Source organism: Rattus norvegicus, chromosome 11 (assembly GCF_021556685.1).
Source record: "Rattus norvegicus strain SHRSP/BbbUtx chromosome 11, alternate assembly SHRSP_T2T, whole genome shotgun sequence".
NCBI lineage: Eukaryota > Metazoa > Chordata > Mammalia > Rodentia > Muridae > Rattus > Rattus norvegicus.
Window position 1 is genome coordinate 85,665,721 of NC_141544.1, and position 15,197 is coordinate 85,680,917.

The 15,197-nt window shown below is 46.7% G+C and overlaps 1 protein-coding gene across 1 annotated transcript in view; it reads left to right on the forward strand.

The window, feature by feature from the left end:
- Positions 1–8,628, forward strand: part of Mb21d2 (Mab-21 domain containing 2) — a 99,141-nt gene extending 90,513 nt beyond the window's left edge. Inside the window, 1 exon segment of the mRNA NM_001109056.2 lies at positions 5,801–8,628. Coding sequence (NP_001102526.2) covers positions 5,801–7,065 — 1,265 coding nt within the window. The 3' untranslated portion in view covers positions 7,066–8,628.
- Positions 8,629–15,197: the final 6,569 nt, after the last annotated feature.

Genomic DNA, 15,197 nt, shown 5'->3' on the forward strand with positions numbered 1-15,197 from the left:
TCTTTCCCAGCCCACAGACTTTCAGAAGTGTGAGCTCTACATTCAACACCCCTACCCCAACTGCTGTGGTGCAGTGTGCGCTGTCTTTAACGTCGAAGAGGTAGCTTGGAGGGCAAAATGGAAATGACACTCCAAAGCTCCCACGGGAGCAGCACAAGGTACCCAAGCCCTTGACCCCAGTGGTCCCTGGGTATTTCACCGCCCCTGTCATCAGAACTGCACTGGGCCATCAGAGGGATATTGGAGTCAGCGTTGGCGTCTGTGTTTAGTAGCAGGCTCTCGTGTTGGCCAACTCCCTTGGGAGACATTTACCCACGTCCTGCCACATGCTTTCAATTTTAGTACTTATTTCTGCTGATTGTTATGACTGGTCATCCCTTGAAGAGCCCACTGCTTTCAGTCAGCACGGTTACAACCCTGTGCCTGGTGGGGCTGCATCCCACAATAGTGGGCTTACTTTTTTATCCCCGTACATGCTACCTACGCCAGTGGCAGGTAGAACACATTGCTCCTTTATTAGTCCAATATGACAGGATCCTGTGGCCTTCTTGACTTGTCCATTCTCCAGGGCAAGCATCTTCCTTCTCTTCCTCCTATGTTTTGGCTAGGACCCTTATTCATTTCTCTTCATTTTTTAAATTTCAATTTATAATTGTATGTTCATTGTACGTGATTTATTTGTTTGTGCTGCTGGTCAAATATTCCTGGATCTCTTCCATCCCAACATGCTGGAAGGATGTACCTTCCCCTCCGTGGTTAGCGGGAACAATGTACTAGTTTGGGACCCTGAATTGTGAATGAAATGATGTTTCATTTCTAGCCAGAACTCTCACTTTTGTGCCAAAATTCAAGAGCTTCCTTTTACTACAGCAGAAGGACTGTGAAAATTCCAGGTGGGGTCTTCCATTGCTCTTGTCCTGGGTTAAGGGAAGGAGAACCCTCACTTTACCTACCTTTGGCAGGATGTAACACTTTGTTCGAATCACTGAAATATCAGGTTTGTTACTCAGCACGGTCCCTCTCCCCTGACTGATACAGCTGACTCTCACTTCCTCTCACAACGCTATGCCTTGCGCGTGGGAGACCATCTCTCTTCACCTGGGGATCACCAGTGTCTGTGGGTGTAAACACTTATACCCTGTGCGAGAATAAATTAAACAGGTTTTGAGTCCTTTTCCTTCCTTAATAAAGGCTACGTTCCCGTTCAGAGTGACTTAACTAATTTGCATTTACACCCCAAATGAGAAAACAATAGAAACTAGCCTCCCCTCTGCCCCCTGTCTCCCCTACCCCTTAAGTTTGATGGTCTCCATGAAAAGAGTTTTGGCTGTTTTATGTGTGGCTTCCCACCCATCTTTCTGTTTTAACACCCCCTACCCACCCCACCCCATTCTTGGGCATGACTGTGTGAGGCCAGAAGGTTGTGAGTTATGGAAACCAGGCTTTGTGAGCAGCCTCAGAACCTGAGCTCAGTGTTCCTAAGTGGGAACTGTATTGCTAACCTGTGTCCTTCTCACAAGTCTGGACTCCTAGGGTAGAGACTGGCAGTTAAGCAACCAACCGGCCACTGCGGGGTGCACTTTGTGTGCTACCGTGGCTACCTCGCACACTTGCAGTCGTTACCCTGCAGTTTTTGTTCAAGGGAAGCAAGGCATAGAGAGCTTAAGTGTGTTCCTTGGCGGTGTCTCAGACTTTGACAGGGCCATTGACTTTTAGAACTTGTTCGAAAGGAAAATGATGAAATCCTAAGGCTTTTTGTTTCTCGTTTTCCTACTTGACTTTTTGACAACCATTTTATACTGTATGCTGCCAGCCCTTCTGTCATCCCCACATACTTAATGGGTTTTAAAAATGATTGAAATGCACGATACATTGTACAAAGCAGTTACCTTCCAATCCCCAAGTCTGTTCTAGATGGGGGAGACGGAAACAGTGGCTACAAGGAGCCCACAGGCTATGCCTGCGATGGTGTAGCTTTCATTGGCTGAGCCTCTGCTAATATCAGTGCCACGGGTGGACTTGCTGTCACCTGATTTAGGAGGGAGAGGACACCTCAGAACCATCAAGCGACTATGGTAGGTGGTGAAAGGGCTCTCGTTAGTCCAGGGCAAGGCCTCTAAGGAGCCACAGGAGCTGTTCACTTCTCAGAGCACGGGGAATGGCAGAATCCAGCTTACCCCTGCCTGCCAAACTGTGCTTCCCCACAACATGCTGCCACCCCAGGACGTGTCCCTGGGCCAGCAGAGGTCTTGTTACCTCCAAAGGAGAGGGCCCTCTATTCATGTCACCTCATGGAATGTTTTGTGGGCCTTGAATGTGCTAGAGGCCCTTAGTGGATCGCTTTAATTAGATCTCCAAACCACTCTGCAGTGAGTCTAGTTTAGAGGAAAGGGAAGAGGAGATGAGCAGAATGAATGGCGTCTGTCATGTGCTTAGACACTTGGTGGCCTCTCTTCGATGATGATGGTTTATTTATTTGCTTAAATGAGGAACCGGAAGCTCAGGAAGGTTAAACAGGTTCTCGGGCTCATCTAAATTGTAAATGGCAAACCCAGGACACCCTCCCAAGGCCTCTTGTTCTGGTCCCAGAACTCATGTATATTGATCAGGGTCAAAATGGACAAAGACCAAGCAAGTTCTTTGAGGGGACATCTTTCAGCCTTTCCCACTCCTGTATACCCAGACTGAATAGTCACGACCGTTGCCATGCCTTGATTTTTAATCAGATTTTCAAAGTGTTAAGTAAAAACTACACACAGTTGTCTAAACTGTTGTGCAAAGCTAAAACCGACTCACTGGCTTATAAAATGTTACCATAATGCAGACGTTAATGGTGACTAGGAGCTTACTGGACAGCAAGGAGCCCGGCTCGTGCTGCCCTGTGTTTCCAGCATTGTGCTGTCTATTTATCTGGGCATATTAATGGCATTTTCCCAAGGCTGATTGGGTCCATTATGTCTTGATAAATGTAGGTAGCTAGATATGATCTGTTACTGGTCCAAGGTCACATTAAGCTTCCAGCAACAAAAGCACAAAGCTAGTGCTTTGTCCGGAGAGCTGAGTTTCCTTTCTAAGCCATTTTACATTCAGGTCAGGCCGGGTGATCCTCACAGAGAGAACAGTGTTATGTGACACGATGACCTCTGCAGTGTGTGCGAGAATAGGGCAGCGCTCTTACCGTGTCACCAAAGCTCTGAAGCCTGTGAGTTATTTCTCCTCAGAATCTTCGGTGCTCGTTTCCGTACCCCACCCACCCGCACAGGCATAGTGAGAGGCTCCACAGAGATGATTTTTATTTATTTATTTATCTAAGTATGAATGAGGGAATGCCAAAACCTACAAATTGGGGTCATTAAGAATTCTGTAGATGGTGCTGTTCTTAGAAGAAGAGAGCCCTGCCCACATCTAAGGATGCTTCTTGGAATCTTGAGTAAGCTTAACATTATCTTTCTGTAAAGTGGAGACCATGATATCTTTACAACAACGTTTGCATTTTTTTTTATCAGCCAAGGACACTGTCACCTGAGTGTACATCAGAGTCACAGAGGACTTTTACACTGCCATCCCTTACTGTGCCCATCATTAAGAATCTCTACCAGAAGAAGGCTCTGTTTGTTAAGAGAAAGGGAGAGAGAGAGAGAGAGAGAGAGAGAGAGAGAGAGAAAGAGTGTGTGTGTGTGTGTGTGTGTGTGTGTGTGTGTGTGTGTGTACATTTCTGTGTATTTAAAAGAATGTCTCCACATATACTTAGCCACCAAGTATGTATTAAGTGGGGTCTCTGAAGATGTGGTGTTTACATCTTGTGTGTGATATTAACAGTCTACTATTATGTTTGTAGTGACAGAGTTAATTTGGGTTCATGGCTCATTTTCAGCAGGCACTGTCTCTCAACTGATTTACCTCTTAAAATAGTCTGGCAGGGCAAGGTTTATTCCCTTGGACTCAGGGAGATGAGCACCCCTCTGGTCTTTGGCTTGATCTTCTGAAGACCCACAAAGTTGTAAGGGATGGATGGCTTGGAGCTCGGCCCCTAACCTTGAGTCCCAGTGTCTAAAATATTAAGGTCTTTGACAGTAGAAATTCTGCAGTAGAGCAAATTCAAAGCCTAGAACAGCCGTTCTTAACCTGTGGGTCATGGCCCCTTTGGCAAACCTCTCCCTCTAAAAATATTTGCATTACAGATTCATAAATGGTAGCAAAATTACAGTTAGGAAGTAATGACAAAAATAATTTTATGGTTAGAGGTCACCATGGGAACTGTGTTAAAGGATTGTAGCACTAGGGAAGCTAGTGCATGGAGGATTATGGGAAGATGGCTTTACTAGTGAGCTTGTGGGCTGGTGCATTCTCTGGTGCTCTGTCCCTGACTTCAGACATGGCTGGTGGCAAAGCAAATCCATTCAGAGAGTCGCTTGTTGCAGCCACCTGAGCCTTGAACTCCCTGTCCCTCTGTGTTCTCTTCCAGCCCCTGGCAATCCATCTGCCATGACAGCTAAATGTCAGCTCAGCCTGGCTTAAACTGAAGCCAGACAAGTCTGCAAGGAGGATGTCTCGGGGTAGATCGAGCTGGGGAAGGCTCCGTTTGTCACCACAGTTTTATGCAACTGCAGACCAGTGGGCCAGAGGGAGTGTGGGCATCGCTGGAGGAACATGGTCTTAGCCACTAAGTTCCCAGCTTCTGAGAGTGTAACGAAAGAACATCCATGAAGTTCTGTTTGAGAGAACCGGTGTTCGAAGTCAGCCTAACTCCCGAATTCTAGGATTTGACCACACACTTTATCACATGGCCCCTTGAAAAGCTAATTCTAACTAGGCATGGAAGGGGCACTGAGGAGGCATACTGTGTAGCAGGCACGGATGTTTCTTTTTGTGGGGTTGGTAAAAGTGGCCACTTCCAGACCAGCAGAGAGAGGGAGTTTTTAGCTCTCCTCACCCACCCCAGGATGCTTTATTACACCAAGTGAAGGTGACCACAGCTTCTCTTAATTCCTCAGAGGGAGAAGGGAATTTTGAGCTATTTTTTTCACCCAAGTCTGCCTAAAAGAAAGCCGTTAGGAGAATCCAAAGCAGGACTCATGGTACTTTACAGACAAATAGTTAATGTTGTCAGATGATGTGCTAGACTTAGGAACACACTGTCCTTTGAAAACCTCTGCGGTCACACGGAGGACTTCGGGTTCAGAGAAGTGTTCACGCTGGGAGGAGAAGCGGGGTAAATGAGGAGGCTGCCTTGGCAAAAACCCTAGGCCTGACTTCTCACGTGACGGTATCAGATGGCTTCAGCACGAAAACAGGGACAGTAGAGACACAGAGGGAATGAGATTAGGGTAAGACTCGGCAGGACAAGGTCAAGGAGAGTTGGAGCATACAGAAGCTCTCTGACTGAATGACCGAGTGTGTGGAGAGTCTGTTACTCGAGGGGCAGAGTTGGGGAGAGGATCGTGGTGAAAACAGTTTTCAGGCTAGTGCTCTATCAGAGCCCTTCCACCTGGGAAAGGGCAGACCCTGGTGCTGGTAAGAAAGAACAGCGTTGCCGTCATCATCATCATCATCCTGAGCTGGGTCTGTGAAGCACCTGAGATCTGGTTTTGTACTGGTGTGTTTTATTCTTGGAAGCCAGAGCTCTCTTTTTTTTTTTTTTTTTGGTTCTTTTTTTTGGAGCTGGGGACCGAACCCAGGGCCTTGCGCTTCCTAGGTAAGCGCTCTACCACTGAGCTAAATCCCCAGACCCCAGAGCTCTCCTTAATAACACACATGGCCGTGTGCTCCCGGTGATGGTGTTTTCTCTTTTCGTTCCTAGGAATGGTGCAAAAGCTCGATCAAAAACTCCCCGTGGCGAACGAGTATCTGCTGCTCTCTGGAGGGGTCCGAGAAGGCGTGGTGGACCTGGACCTAGATGAGTTAAACGTCTATGCCCGGGGCACTGATTACGACATGGACTTCACCCTTCTGGTGCCGGCCCTTAAGCTGCATGACCGTAACCAGCCTGTGACCCTCGACATGCGCCACTCAGCCTTGTGCCACTCCTGGCTGAGCCTCCGGCTCTTTGACGAGGGGACAATCAGTAAGTGGAAAGACTGCTGCACCATCGCCGATCACATCAACGGGGCCACCAACTACTTCTTCTCTCCCACCAAAGTGGCCGACTGGTTCTACGACTCCATCAGCATCGTCCTCTCCGAGATACAGAAGAAACCCCAGAGGGGGATGCCAAAGGTGGAAAAGGTAGAGAAGAACGGGACCATCATCTCCATCATCCTGGGTGTGGGGAGCAGCCGCATGCTGTACGACATCGTCCCAGTGGTGTCCTTCAAAGGCTGGCCCGCGGTGGCTCAGAGCTGGCTCATGGAGAACCACTTCTGGGATGGGAAGATCACCGAGGAGGAGGTCATCAGCGGCTTCTACTTGGTGCCGGCTTGCTCCTATAAGGGCAAGAAGGACAACGAGTGGCGACTGTCCTTCGCCAGGAGCGAGGTGCAGCTGAAGAAGTGCATTTCGGGCAGTCTCATGCAGGCCTACCAAGCCTGCAAAGCCATCATCATCAAACTCCTGTCAAGGCCCAAGGCTATCAGCCCCTATCACCTGAGGAGCATGATGCTCTGGGCCTGTGACCGGCTCCCCGTCAGCTACCTGGCTCAAGAAGACTATGCAGCCCACTTTTTGCTGGGCCTCATTGACGACCTGCAGCACTGCCTGGTCAACAAGATGTGCCCTAACTATTTCATCCCTCAGTGCAACATGCTGGAGCACCTGTCGGAGGAGACCGTCATGCTCCACGCCCGGAAGCTGTCCTCCGTCCGCTCCGATCCTGCAGAGCATCTGCGCACCGCCATCGAGCACGTGAAGGCGGCCAATCGGCTGACGCTGAAGCTCCAGCGTCGGGGCAGCACCACCAGCATCCCCTCCCCGCAGTCGGACGGAGGGGACCCCAATCAGCCCGATGACCGTCTGGCAAAAAAACTGCAGCAGCTAGTAACTGAGAATCCAGGGAAATCCATCTCGGTCTTTATTAACCCCGATGACGTCACGAGGCCCCATTTCAGAATCGATGATAAATTTTTCTGAGTGTTTTGTTGACTTTTCTCTCCCTCCCACCCCCCCCGTATCTTGGTTCTAAAACTTACATAGTGTGATTTGTGACTGTCATTCTGTTTTTACACATCCAGATGACATTGGATTTGGTAAGAACACATCTTAAGTTTCCTGGTTCTGCAGGATGGTGTGGGCTCTGAGACAGTATTAACTACTATTTCACATTCTGCCTGACTTTGCTGTTTGTTTTCTAGTTATTTGTGGACTTCGATTTTCCTTGGTGTTCATTTTTTAAGGAGAACTTGAGCCATAGACGACACTGCCCATGACTCCTCTTGCTTGCTTTCTATCTCACACCCAGTGTAGATTTGTTGGTGGGTTTGGGGGAACACATTTCATCCTGGCATATGCAAATGTACTCTCTTCGGTTTTTGTTCTGTCTTTGACCTTGTTCTTCTCCTGAGTTTTCACTGAGAGTCCTAAGAACCTGCAGGCCCTGGGTGTGCTGGCTGCATTTATTTCTTTGCACCAGCAGTCAGAAGAGTTTCCCCTTTTCTACTTCAAGAGAGAGAGAGAGAGAGAGTGTGTGTGTGATGTGCATTGTGTTTCCAAGCAACCTCATTGAATGTAATTGTCCTCGAATCAGCAAACATTGGATGGTTTGGAGGGAGGGTTTGATAGCTTTCCAAACAGAATTAAGGTTTCCAAATGTTAGTTTTAGTGTTTGTAATTATTTGAAGCCTTATTTAAATCCTATTAAGGAGCACACCATTCTAATTGTTATTTGCACTAATGCAGTCTTTGCCATTGTCATAGCTGCGATGTGTGTTTGAGCACCCATTAACATCCCTCTGGAAAATGCCGTTGTCGCTTCTCATGTAGTCTAGTTCTCCCGGTCAGTAGGGTGAGTCTCTGCATTTGTCTAGTTCTCCTTTAATTGTGGGTCCCGTTTTGCCCTCTTTGATAGCTCTGGTTTCTGCCTTATTGTGGGGAGTTCTTAAAGCTTTATACCTATTCACCGAACATCTGAAGCTGGGGGAGATAATACTTGATAAAGTGGGTATCTTTGTATTTATTTCTGTGGGGGGAAGGGGGTCCTAGAGATCTTCTCTTCCCCTTTCCTTTTATAAAGTCTCTTTACTTCTCCTGAGATCTGACAGGTAGAATTATCCCCAGATTGAAGATAACCGTGCCTGTCCAAAGCAGGTTTCACTGTAGAGCAGGAACCAGGAAATACCTAAATTGCTCTGTCGGAGTAAGGGAGTCCTATTATCTGACAGAAACCATTTGCCAGGCTTAGGTGCTTCAGGGCGTGCTGGCCCCTGTTTTGGTGTGAATTCAAGGCAAACCGTGGTGCTTGAGCCGTGGACGGACCTGCTGATCTAGATGACGCCAATGACCCCATGCCTGCTAATGGAAGCGTCAAGCAAGCCACGGTGGCTGTTTCAGTCTTGAACGTCCAGACTCATCGGTTGTATTTTGGCCAGTTGGAGTCAGGCTCTTGGAGTTTTGCATGGGAATTAATGTAATGCTTATAAATCACTCAACAATCTCAAGTCATACACAAAAATAAAAAAGAAACATACTGGCCTTGGAACACTGTTGTCATTGTTACTTTGTAATCTCAAAGCCCCTCCCCACTTCTTCTTCTTTTTCTCCCGTTTTTACTGTACAGTTGCTTGATTTCAGCCTGGAACTCTAGAATTTTCTGCCTGGACCGAGTGCTGGGATATCAAGTACGTATCCTGTGGCATGCATTTTGGGGACTAGCTGTGGTTCTGTGTCCTCCGTTCCCTCCGTCAGGGTGTTCTGGCGCTCCTGCACACCGGGCTGGAAGAATGTAGCCAAGTCCAGAATGGGTCTGCAGGATCCCAGTCTGGCCAAGTGAGTACTGGGAGTAGCTAGGGGGACCTCTCCGGTGATTTTAGTGTTACAGCCCTCTTAGACGATACTTCGTGAAACAGCTCTCTCAGACGCTCTTCAGTGAAACAGCTGGTGAGCATACACACATACCTCATTAGGGGTGGACAGAGGCTAAAGATGAACCTGCTCGGAGAGTGGGAAGGAGTTTCTAGAATGAGTATAAATCATTGGCCAGAGTTTAAAATACTGGGAACACCTCATCTGCATGGAGAGGCATTCCAGGAATCCTGGGTACTTGATAGGCTGATTCTTAAGGATTTGGGGTGGGGAGGGAGGGAGGTTGAACTTGTAGGTTTGACAGGGACTATGTGATCAGTATTTCTCTGATAGAAGATTTTGGGGTTGGGAACTCAGAGGAGTCATCTCGACATGGTAGACTGCAATCTTAGTAGCATGTGTCTCCACACCCAGCTTTGAAACTGTTTTCTTGGCCATATAGTCGTGGTCAGTGAGTACAGACACCACCTTAGTCTAGTGGTCCACAGAGTGAGCAGCCTGTGTTCTTTCCTCCTGTTTTCCTATTGGCATATACTTATCTTCCACTAGAGTGTGACCTTATTAAACAACTGTTTCCCAGGTCCAGTTGTACCTCCTGAAAAGCCAGTTGTCACAAACACCAACGAGGGCTATGCAATCTCAGTTCTTCCAACTGGGGACATGCCCTGTGGAACACTGGGACAGAAGCACATAACTCATCCTGGATATGGAGGGAACACATTTGGTTTATATTGGTACTGAGAGATAACCTTTACCCAGTCATGGCAACTGTCATCAGATGGCACTGTGGGAGATGGAAGGGAAAGCATGTGTCCCCAGAACCCAGACCCTGAGGCGTCCCCTCTTACTGGACTACATAGCTACTCTGACCATTTTGGTATATTGTATATATTAAAATAAAGTCAAGTGTACTGTTGAGGTGGCAATTATATTTCAAAAACTTGTTGCTCTGAGGTCAGATCAACTGCCAGAACAGACCCAGAACCAACATCTCAAATAGTTAGCCACACTGTACTTTAAATGCCTCATGTTCACCCAAAATTTTATTACAGGTGTAATAAGGTTTTAGCACATTAATTTTGCTTCCCCCTGCCCCTGTTTGTCACACCTCGTCATGGTGGAGAACACAGAATGTACATTTCACATAGAAATGTGTAAAGACCTGGGTGTTGGTGATTTTAACACTCATTATTTAATCCCCAGAATTCTGTCCAGGCCACAAATCTAAGACGCTCTGAGGTAAGGGTAAATGTATAGAACGTAGCTTAATATCTTCCCCTCAAGCTCATATTCCACTGAGTTCTTTCCAGTTTGTTCTTCCACAGTCTGGAAAATCGCTTTACATCATTTGTGCTCCAAATAAAAGTAAAGTGCTTTAAGGCTGGAGGCATAATTTCAAAATTGCATGTGTCTGATTTTTTAAAGACATTCAGCAGGCTCTGAGCTCTTTATTGGCCTGGGTCTCACTTAACATCGAGTATGTATTTTCCTCTGCCCTCTACCTTTCCCTTCTGAGGTGGATATCTACAGATCGCAGGTAAAAGTTGGTTTCAGAGTTAATGGGGCCACTCAAGTCGAAACACTTTAAAAGTGAAAATATTTCTAAAATCATTTTGCAGATCATTAAATAGAAAATAGTGGGGCTACATAAGTGTGCTTTGGGTGGGGACACTGGGACCAAGGAGGAGCTGTCGGGGCGAGTGCAAACCTCTGGCTCACTTCCACATCACCTGTGCACACCCACGTTTTCCTCCAGATTGGCTTTGTAACACTTTCTGGTGCAGGTCAGGCTGCTGGCCTCAAGTCAGAGTTGGCTCATTGGTTCAGATGTCAATCCTGCTGAGGGAAATTTCCTTTTTTTTTTTAAAGGAATTCTGCTTTGCAAAAAGATATATTTTTAACTTGTGTGTATATGCATGTGTTTGTGCATGCAAGTGATGTCTGTGGAGATCAGAGGCATTGGGTCTTGCTGGAGCTGGAGAGAACCAGTAGAAGTGAGTCACCTCAGGGCTACTGGGGTCTGCCCTCTGCTCTTTGGGAAGAGCAGCACCAAGTGCTCTTAACCATGGAGCCATCTCTCTACGACTCCCAAGGTTGGAGGGTTTGTGTGTGTGTGTGTGTGTGTGTGTGGTGTTTGTGTATAGTTGCAAAGACTTAAGACTCCCAAGGTTGGAGGGTTTTTGTGTGTGTGTTTGTGTGTGTGTGTGTGTGTGTGTGTGTGTGTGTGTGTGTGTGGCGTTTGTGTATAGTTGCAAAGACTTAAGACTCCCAAGGTTGGAGGGTTTTTGTGTGTGTGTGTGTGTGTGTGTGTGTGTGTGTGTGTGTGTGTGTGTGTGTGTGGTGTTTGTGTATAGTTGCAAAGACTTAAGGGCCATAGTGGAGTTCATGGAATCCCAAAAAGGCCTCACTGAGAGGCAGAAACCAGATGCTGATAGGGATGTAAGGCAATTTCTTAGGGATAGGGGAGATGAGATCATTAACTCTGGTGGGCAGCTGTTGCAGATGCTCTATAATTAAGCCATAGGACTCGAGCCGAGCTGAACCTCAGACTTGAGTCAAGCTGTAGAGGGGAGTTCCCCGTGGAGGCTGTGAAGGTAAAAAACAGCTGGGTCCGATTGGATGAACTGGAAGGTAAACAAATGGCAGCCTGAGTTGGCTATGTCGGCTGTGTCAACAGTAGGGACTGAGCAGAGCTGAAGCTGGGGACGGGTGGGAGATCTGTCTGTCCCTTGAAGCACACACCAGGTGCTTGGTTGACAGGTCAGTTGGGACCTTCACCATCATGGTTTTGAGTGTCCTTGGGTCCAGATGAAAGAGTTAGAACTTTTTCCTTGGTCTGGCTTGTTCAATAAATCCTCAAGCCTGGTTCTGAGTATATATTCATGTCCCTCTACAGTTTAGCTTTTGGTGATAAGTTTATAGTTGGACTATTCTTTTTAAGAACAAGTTGTTTATTAGCCTCATGGGCGGCACTGGATGCTGTTCACGTATCCAGTGGGTCTAAAGCCACCCTGCCTCTGACATGCACTTAAAATAGGGCCAAAAGCCGCTTGTCATATGGAGTTGCCTAGGGCAAGGCACAGCCAGAGGAGCCACTGTTTTACCCAATATGGCTGCACAGCCCGACAACAGTCACCCAGAAGGATGACTGTCTCGCTGTTTGGCATCCAACAACAAAGGACCCATTATTGCATGACCCTTAAAAACCATGATTCATCTAAGGCTGTTGTGGCAGCTAAGATGGGAACTTGTTCTCTGCCTAGGATCCATGGATAGTTTCCTGGGCTCTAGTAAGAAGTCAGTGATCTAGTTTTCTTTGCTGTCAACCTCATCGTTTAGTTAAGGAAAAGAGGGTTAAGTAGGAGAACATAAAACAATCCTTAAGACTTTATTTTGCTTTCATGCCTGTAACATAGGGGATTGGAGGAGCTGTTTTCTTCCTTACTGGCTTTTACTACCTGGCTCAAATTTCCTCAGTCTCCAAAGACATCGCAATTTTAGATCTATAAACCCGGTTCTTTACAAGCTTGAAGTCTTCATTTTCCCAGCTCTTTATTGTTAAGAATCTCATTAAGTTGCAGCAATATGTCTGCTGGGCAGCACAGGTACCTCAGGGACACTTGTAACAGCAACTCTTGATTGATTCCTTGCATTTGCCATTAATTACCACAAACGTCTAAACACAGGAAATCTCTATGTTAAGTCAACTTAGGTAACTTGTTTAAAGTTATAGATAGGTATGAAGAAGAGTTAGGGCTTGAACCCGTTTGTCTGTCTCAGAAATTTCCAACTTTGGGACTGGGGAGATGACTCATCTTTTAACACGTGCTGCTTCTGTAGAGGGCCAGAATTCAGTGCCCACCACCCACATTGGGCTGTTCGTGACTGTCTGTAATGCCAGTTCCAGGACATCCAATGAATGCAACCACTTGTGGGGCAGTGAGAGGTAGCCTGGTTCTCAGTTGAACAAGGCTTGTAAGGCTGGAGACCCTTAAGGGATGGTAAAAGCTTCACCTGCTCCCGGGCACCAAGCTCCTGTCACTAGCTGCAGCCTCTCATAGATGTGTGGCCATCAGTCACTTAAGGGCAATGCCCCAAGCCCCTCCATATGTAGATGAGGAAAAGGACATGACCTCTGGTCACATAGGCTCAAGACAGAGATCGCCATTCTAATGAGGTAACTAGAGGCCCAGAGGGCTTAGCCAATAAGCTTCCCTTCCCAGACATGCAAAAGGTATTTAATCCCAGGCTCACCCTGAGAAGGGGGGTATGGCTGTACACATCCACTTTCCACCACGGCAATAAATGATTTGGAACCACAGACTGTCTCTTTTCACTGGGATCTGCCATGAGGAGCCATGGAGAAGGCCTTTGCCTACAGAGCCACTGCCCAATCTCCCGTGGAAGTCTCTCAGCACTCCTAGCCACCACCTCCACCAAGCCCAAACCTGTAGTCAAGCCAAGGACCCTCCCCTTGGGACAAGCCAGAGCTCCCTTATCCTGCCCCTCCCACCTGTCCTGGCTATATCCAGCTGAAAGGCCCAGATTCTATTCTCAGCTCTTCCTCAACTTCCAGCGGTGCCCGGGTGTCCAAGAGCCTGAGAACTCCATGGCCCCAGCCTCCTTACAGGCCTGAGGACCCCTGAGCCAGCTCCAGTTGTCCCTTGTCTCAGACTGCGCTTTCCTGGAGTGGTTTCCCTACAGCCCAACACCTACCTGGTGACAATGTAGGGTACACACAGTCAAGCTCCCCTTGTCCGGCCTCGCTGAGTGGCAGAGCCCTGTGGCAGAGCAGACTTGGGACTCACAACCCTATAGCTTCAATACACTTGCACAAGCATACACACAAGCACACACACACACACACACATACACACACACACACATACGCACACACACACATACACACACACAGACACACACACACACACATACACACACACAGACACACACACACATACACACACACAAGCACACACACACACACACACACACATACACACACACACACACACACACACACACACACACACTGTTACCTTCTAAAAAGAAATTTAAAGCTTCCCTATGGGGTTGGAATCTAGTCTTGCTACTTACATTTGCATATATTATTCCTAGGGACCTGCATTCAGATGACGTAAGTCTTGGGCAAACTGTCAAGAATGTTTTCGTCAACAGAACAGATGGATCTCTAGAGGACTTTATCACTGAAAGATTCAGGATGAGGAGAAATAACCACTGACAGGAAGTTCTTGGTGGATGGAAGTGACCCTATGGTCACTCTAGTTCTTGGACTGAGTTAGAGGAAGTGAAATCAAAAAGATTTCTGCCAAGAAAACACCATTCCTTTCAGAATGTAAGGGGAAGGGTGTTTTTGCAAAAAGGTGTAATCGAGGGTCTTCATTACATTTGAGAATTGAGTGCAGTTGGAGGCAGCCAATAGCTTGGTATGTGACTTGACATGTGAATATATGGCCTTGTATTTTTAAAATTATGAGTTTATAATTTTAAGGCTTAAAAATAGGATATTTTAACAATTGGCAGGCATTTATTTAAAACATTGAGAGACTATACTCCAATCTAAATTCTTTTCCTTGACACTGTATGCATCTATATTTTTTACATTTATTACTTTAAAAACCCCAACCCAAATTAAAGAGTATGGGATATGGTTTCTTTTCATAATTACTTTTTAAAAATATTTTTTATTTATGTATATGAGTACACTGTAGCTATCTTCAGACACACCAGAAGAGAGCGTTGGATCCCATTACAGATGTCTGTAAGCCACTATGTGGTTGCTGGGAATTGAACTCAGGACCTCTGGAAGAACAGTCAGTGTTCTTAACCGCTGAGCCATCTCTTCAACCTGGGATATGGTTTTGATGACAGCACATGCAAGAGTTGACCAACCTTAAGATGACTATTGCCGTCTTGAAAAACAGACTTTTGCTTTTGACGTTTGTTTCTTTCATCCTCTACACAGCCTCTTCTCGGAAGACTTAAATACCTGTTCTATGAATGTCCTTGCTTAAGGGACACATTTCAATAAAATCGATTGCACATGATCCTTTGTGTGCGATGGGCAGATACTTTCAAAAGATTTATTATATTTCCCAGATCGGTGTCCTGAGAATGGGAAGCTGGTGAGAAAGGAAAATTGTTCAGTAGCTGGGAAGGTCAGAGAAGATGGCCCTGTGCACACTTAGAGCACAGATGAGTTGCTCCACACGGATTATGGCTTG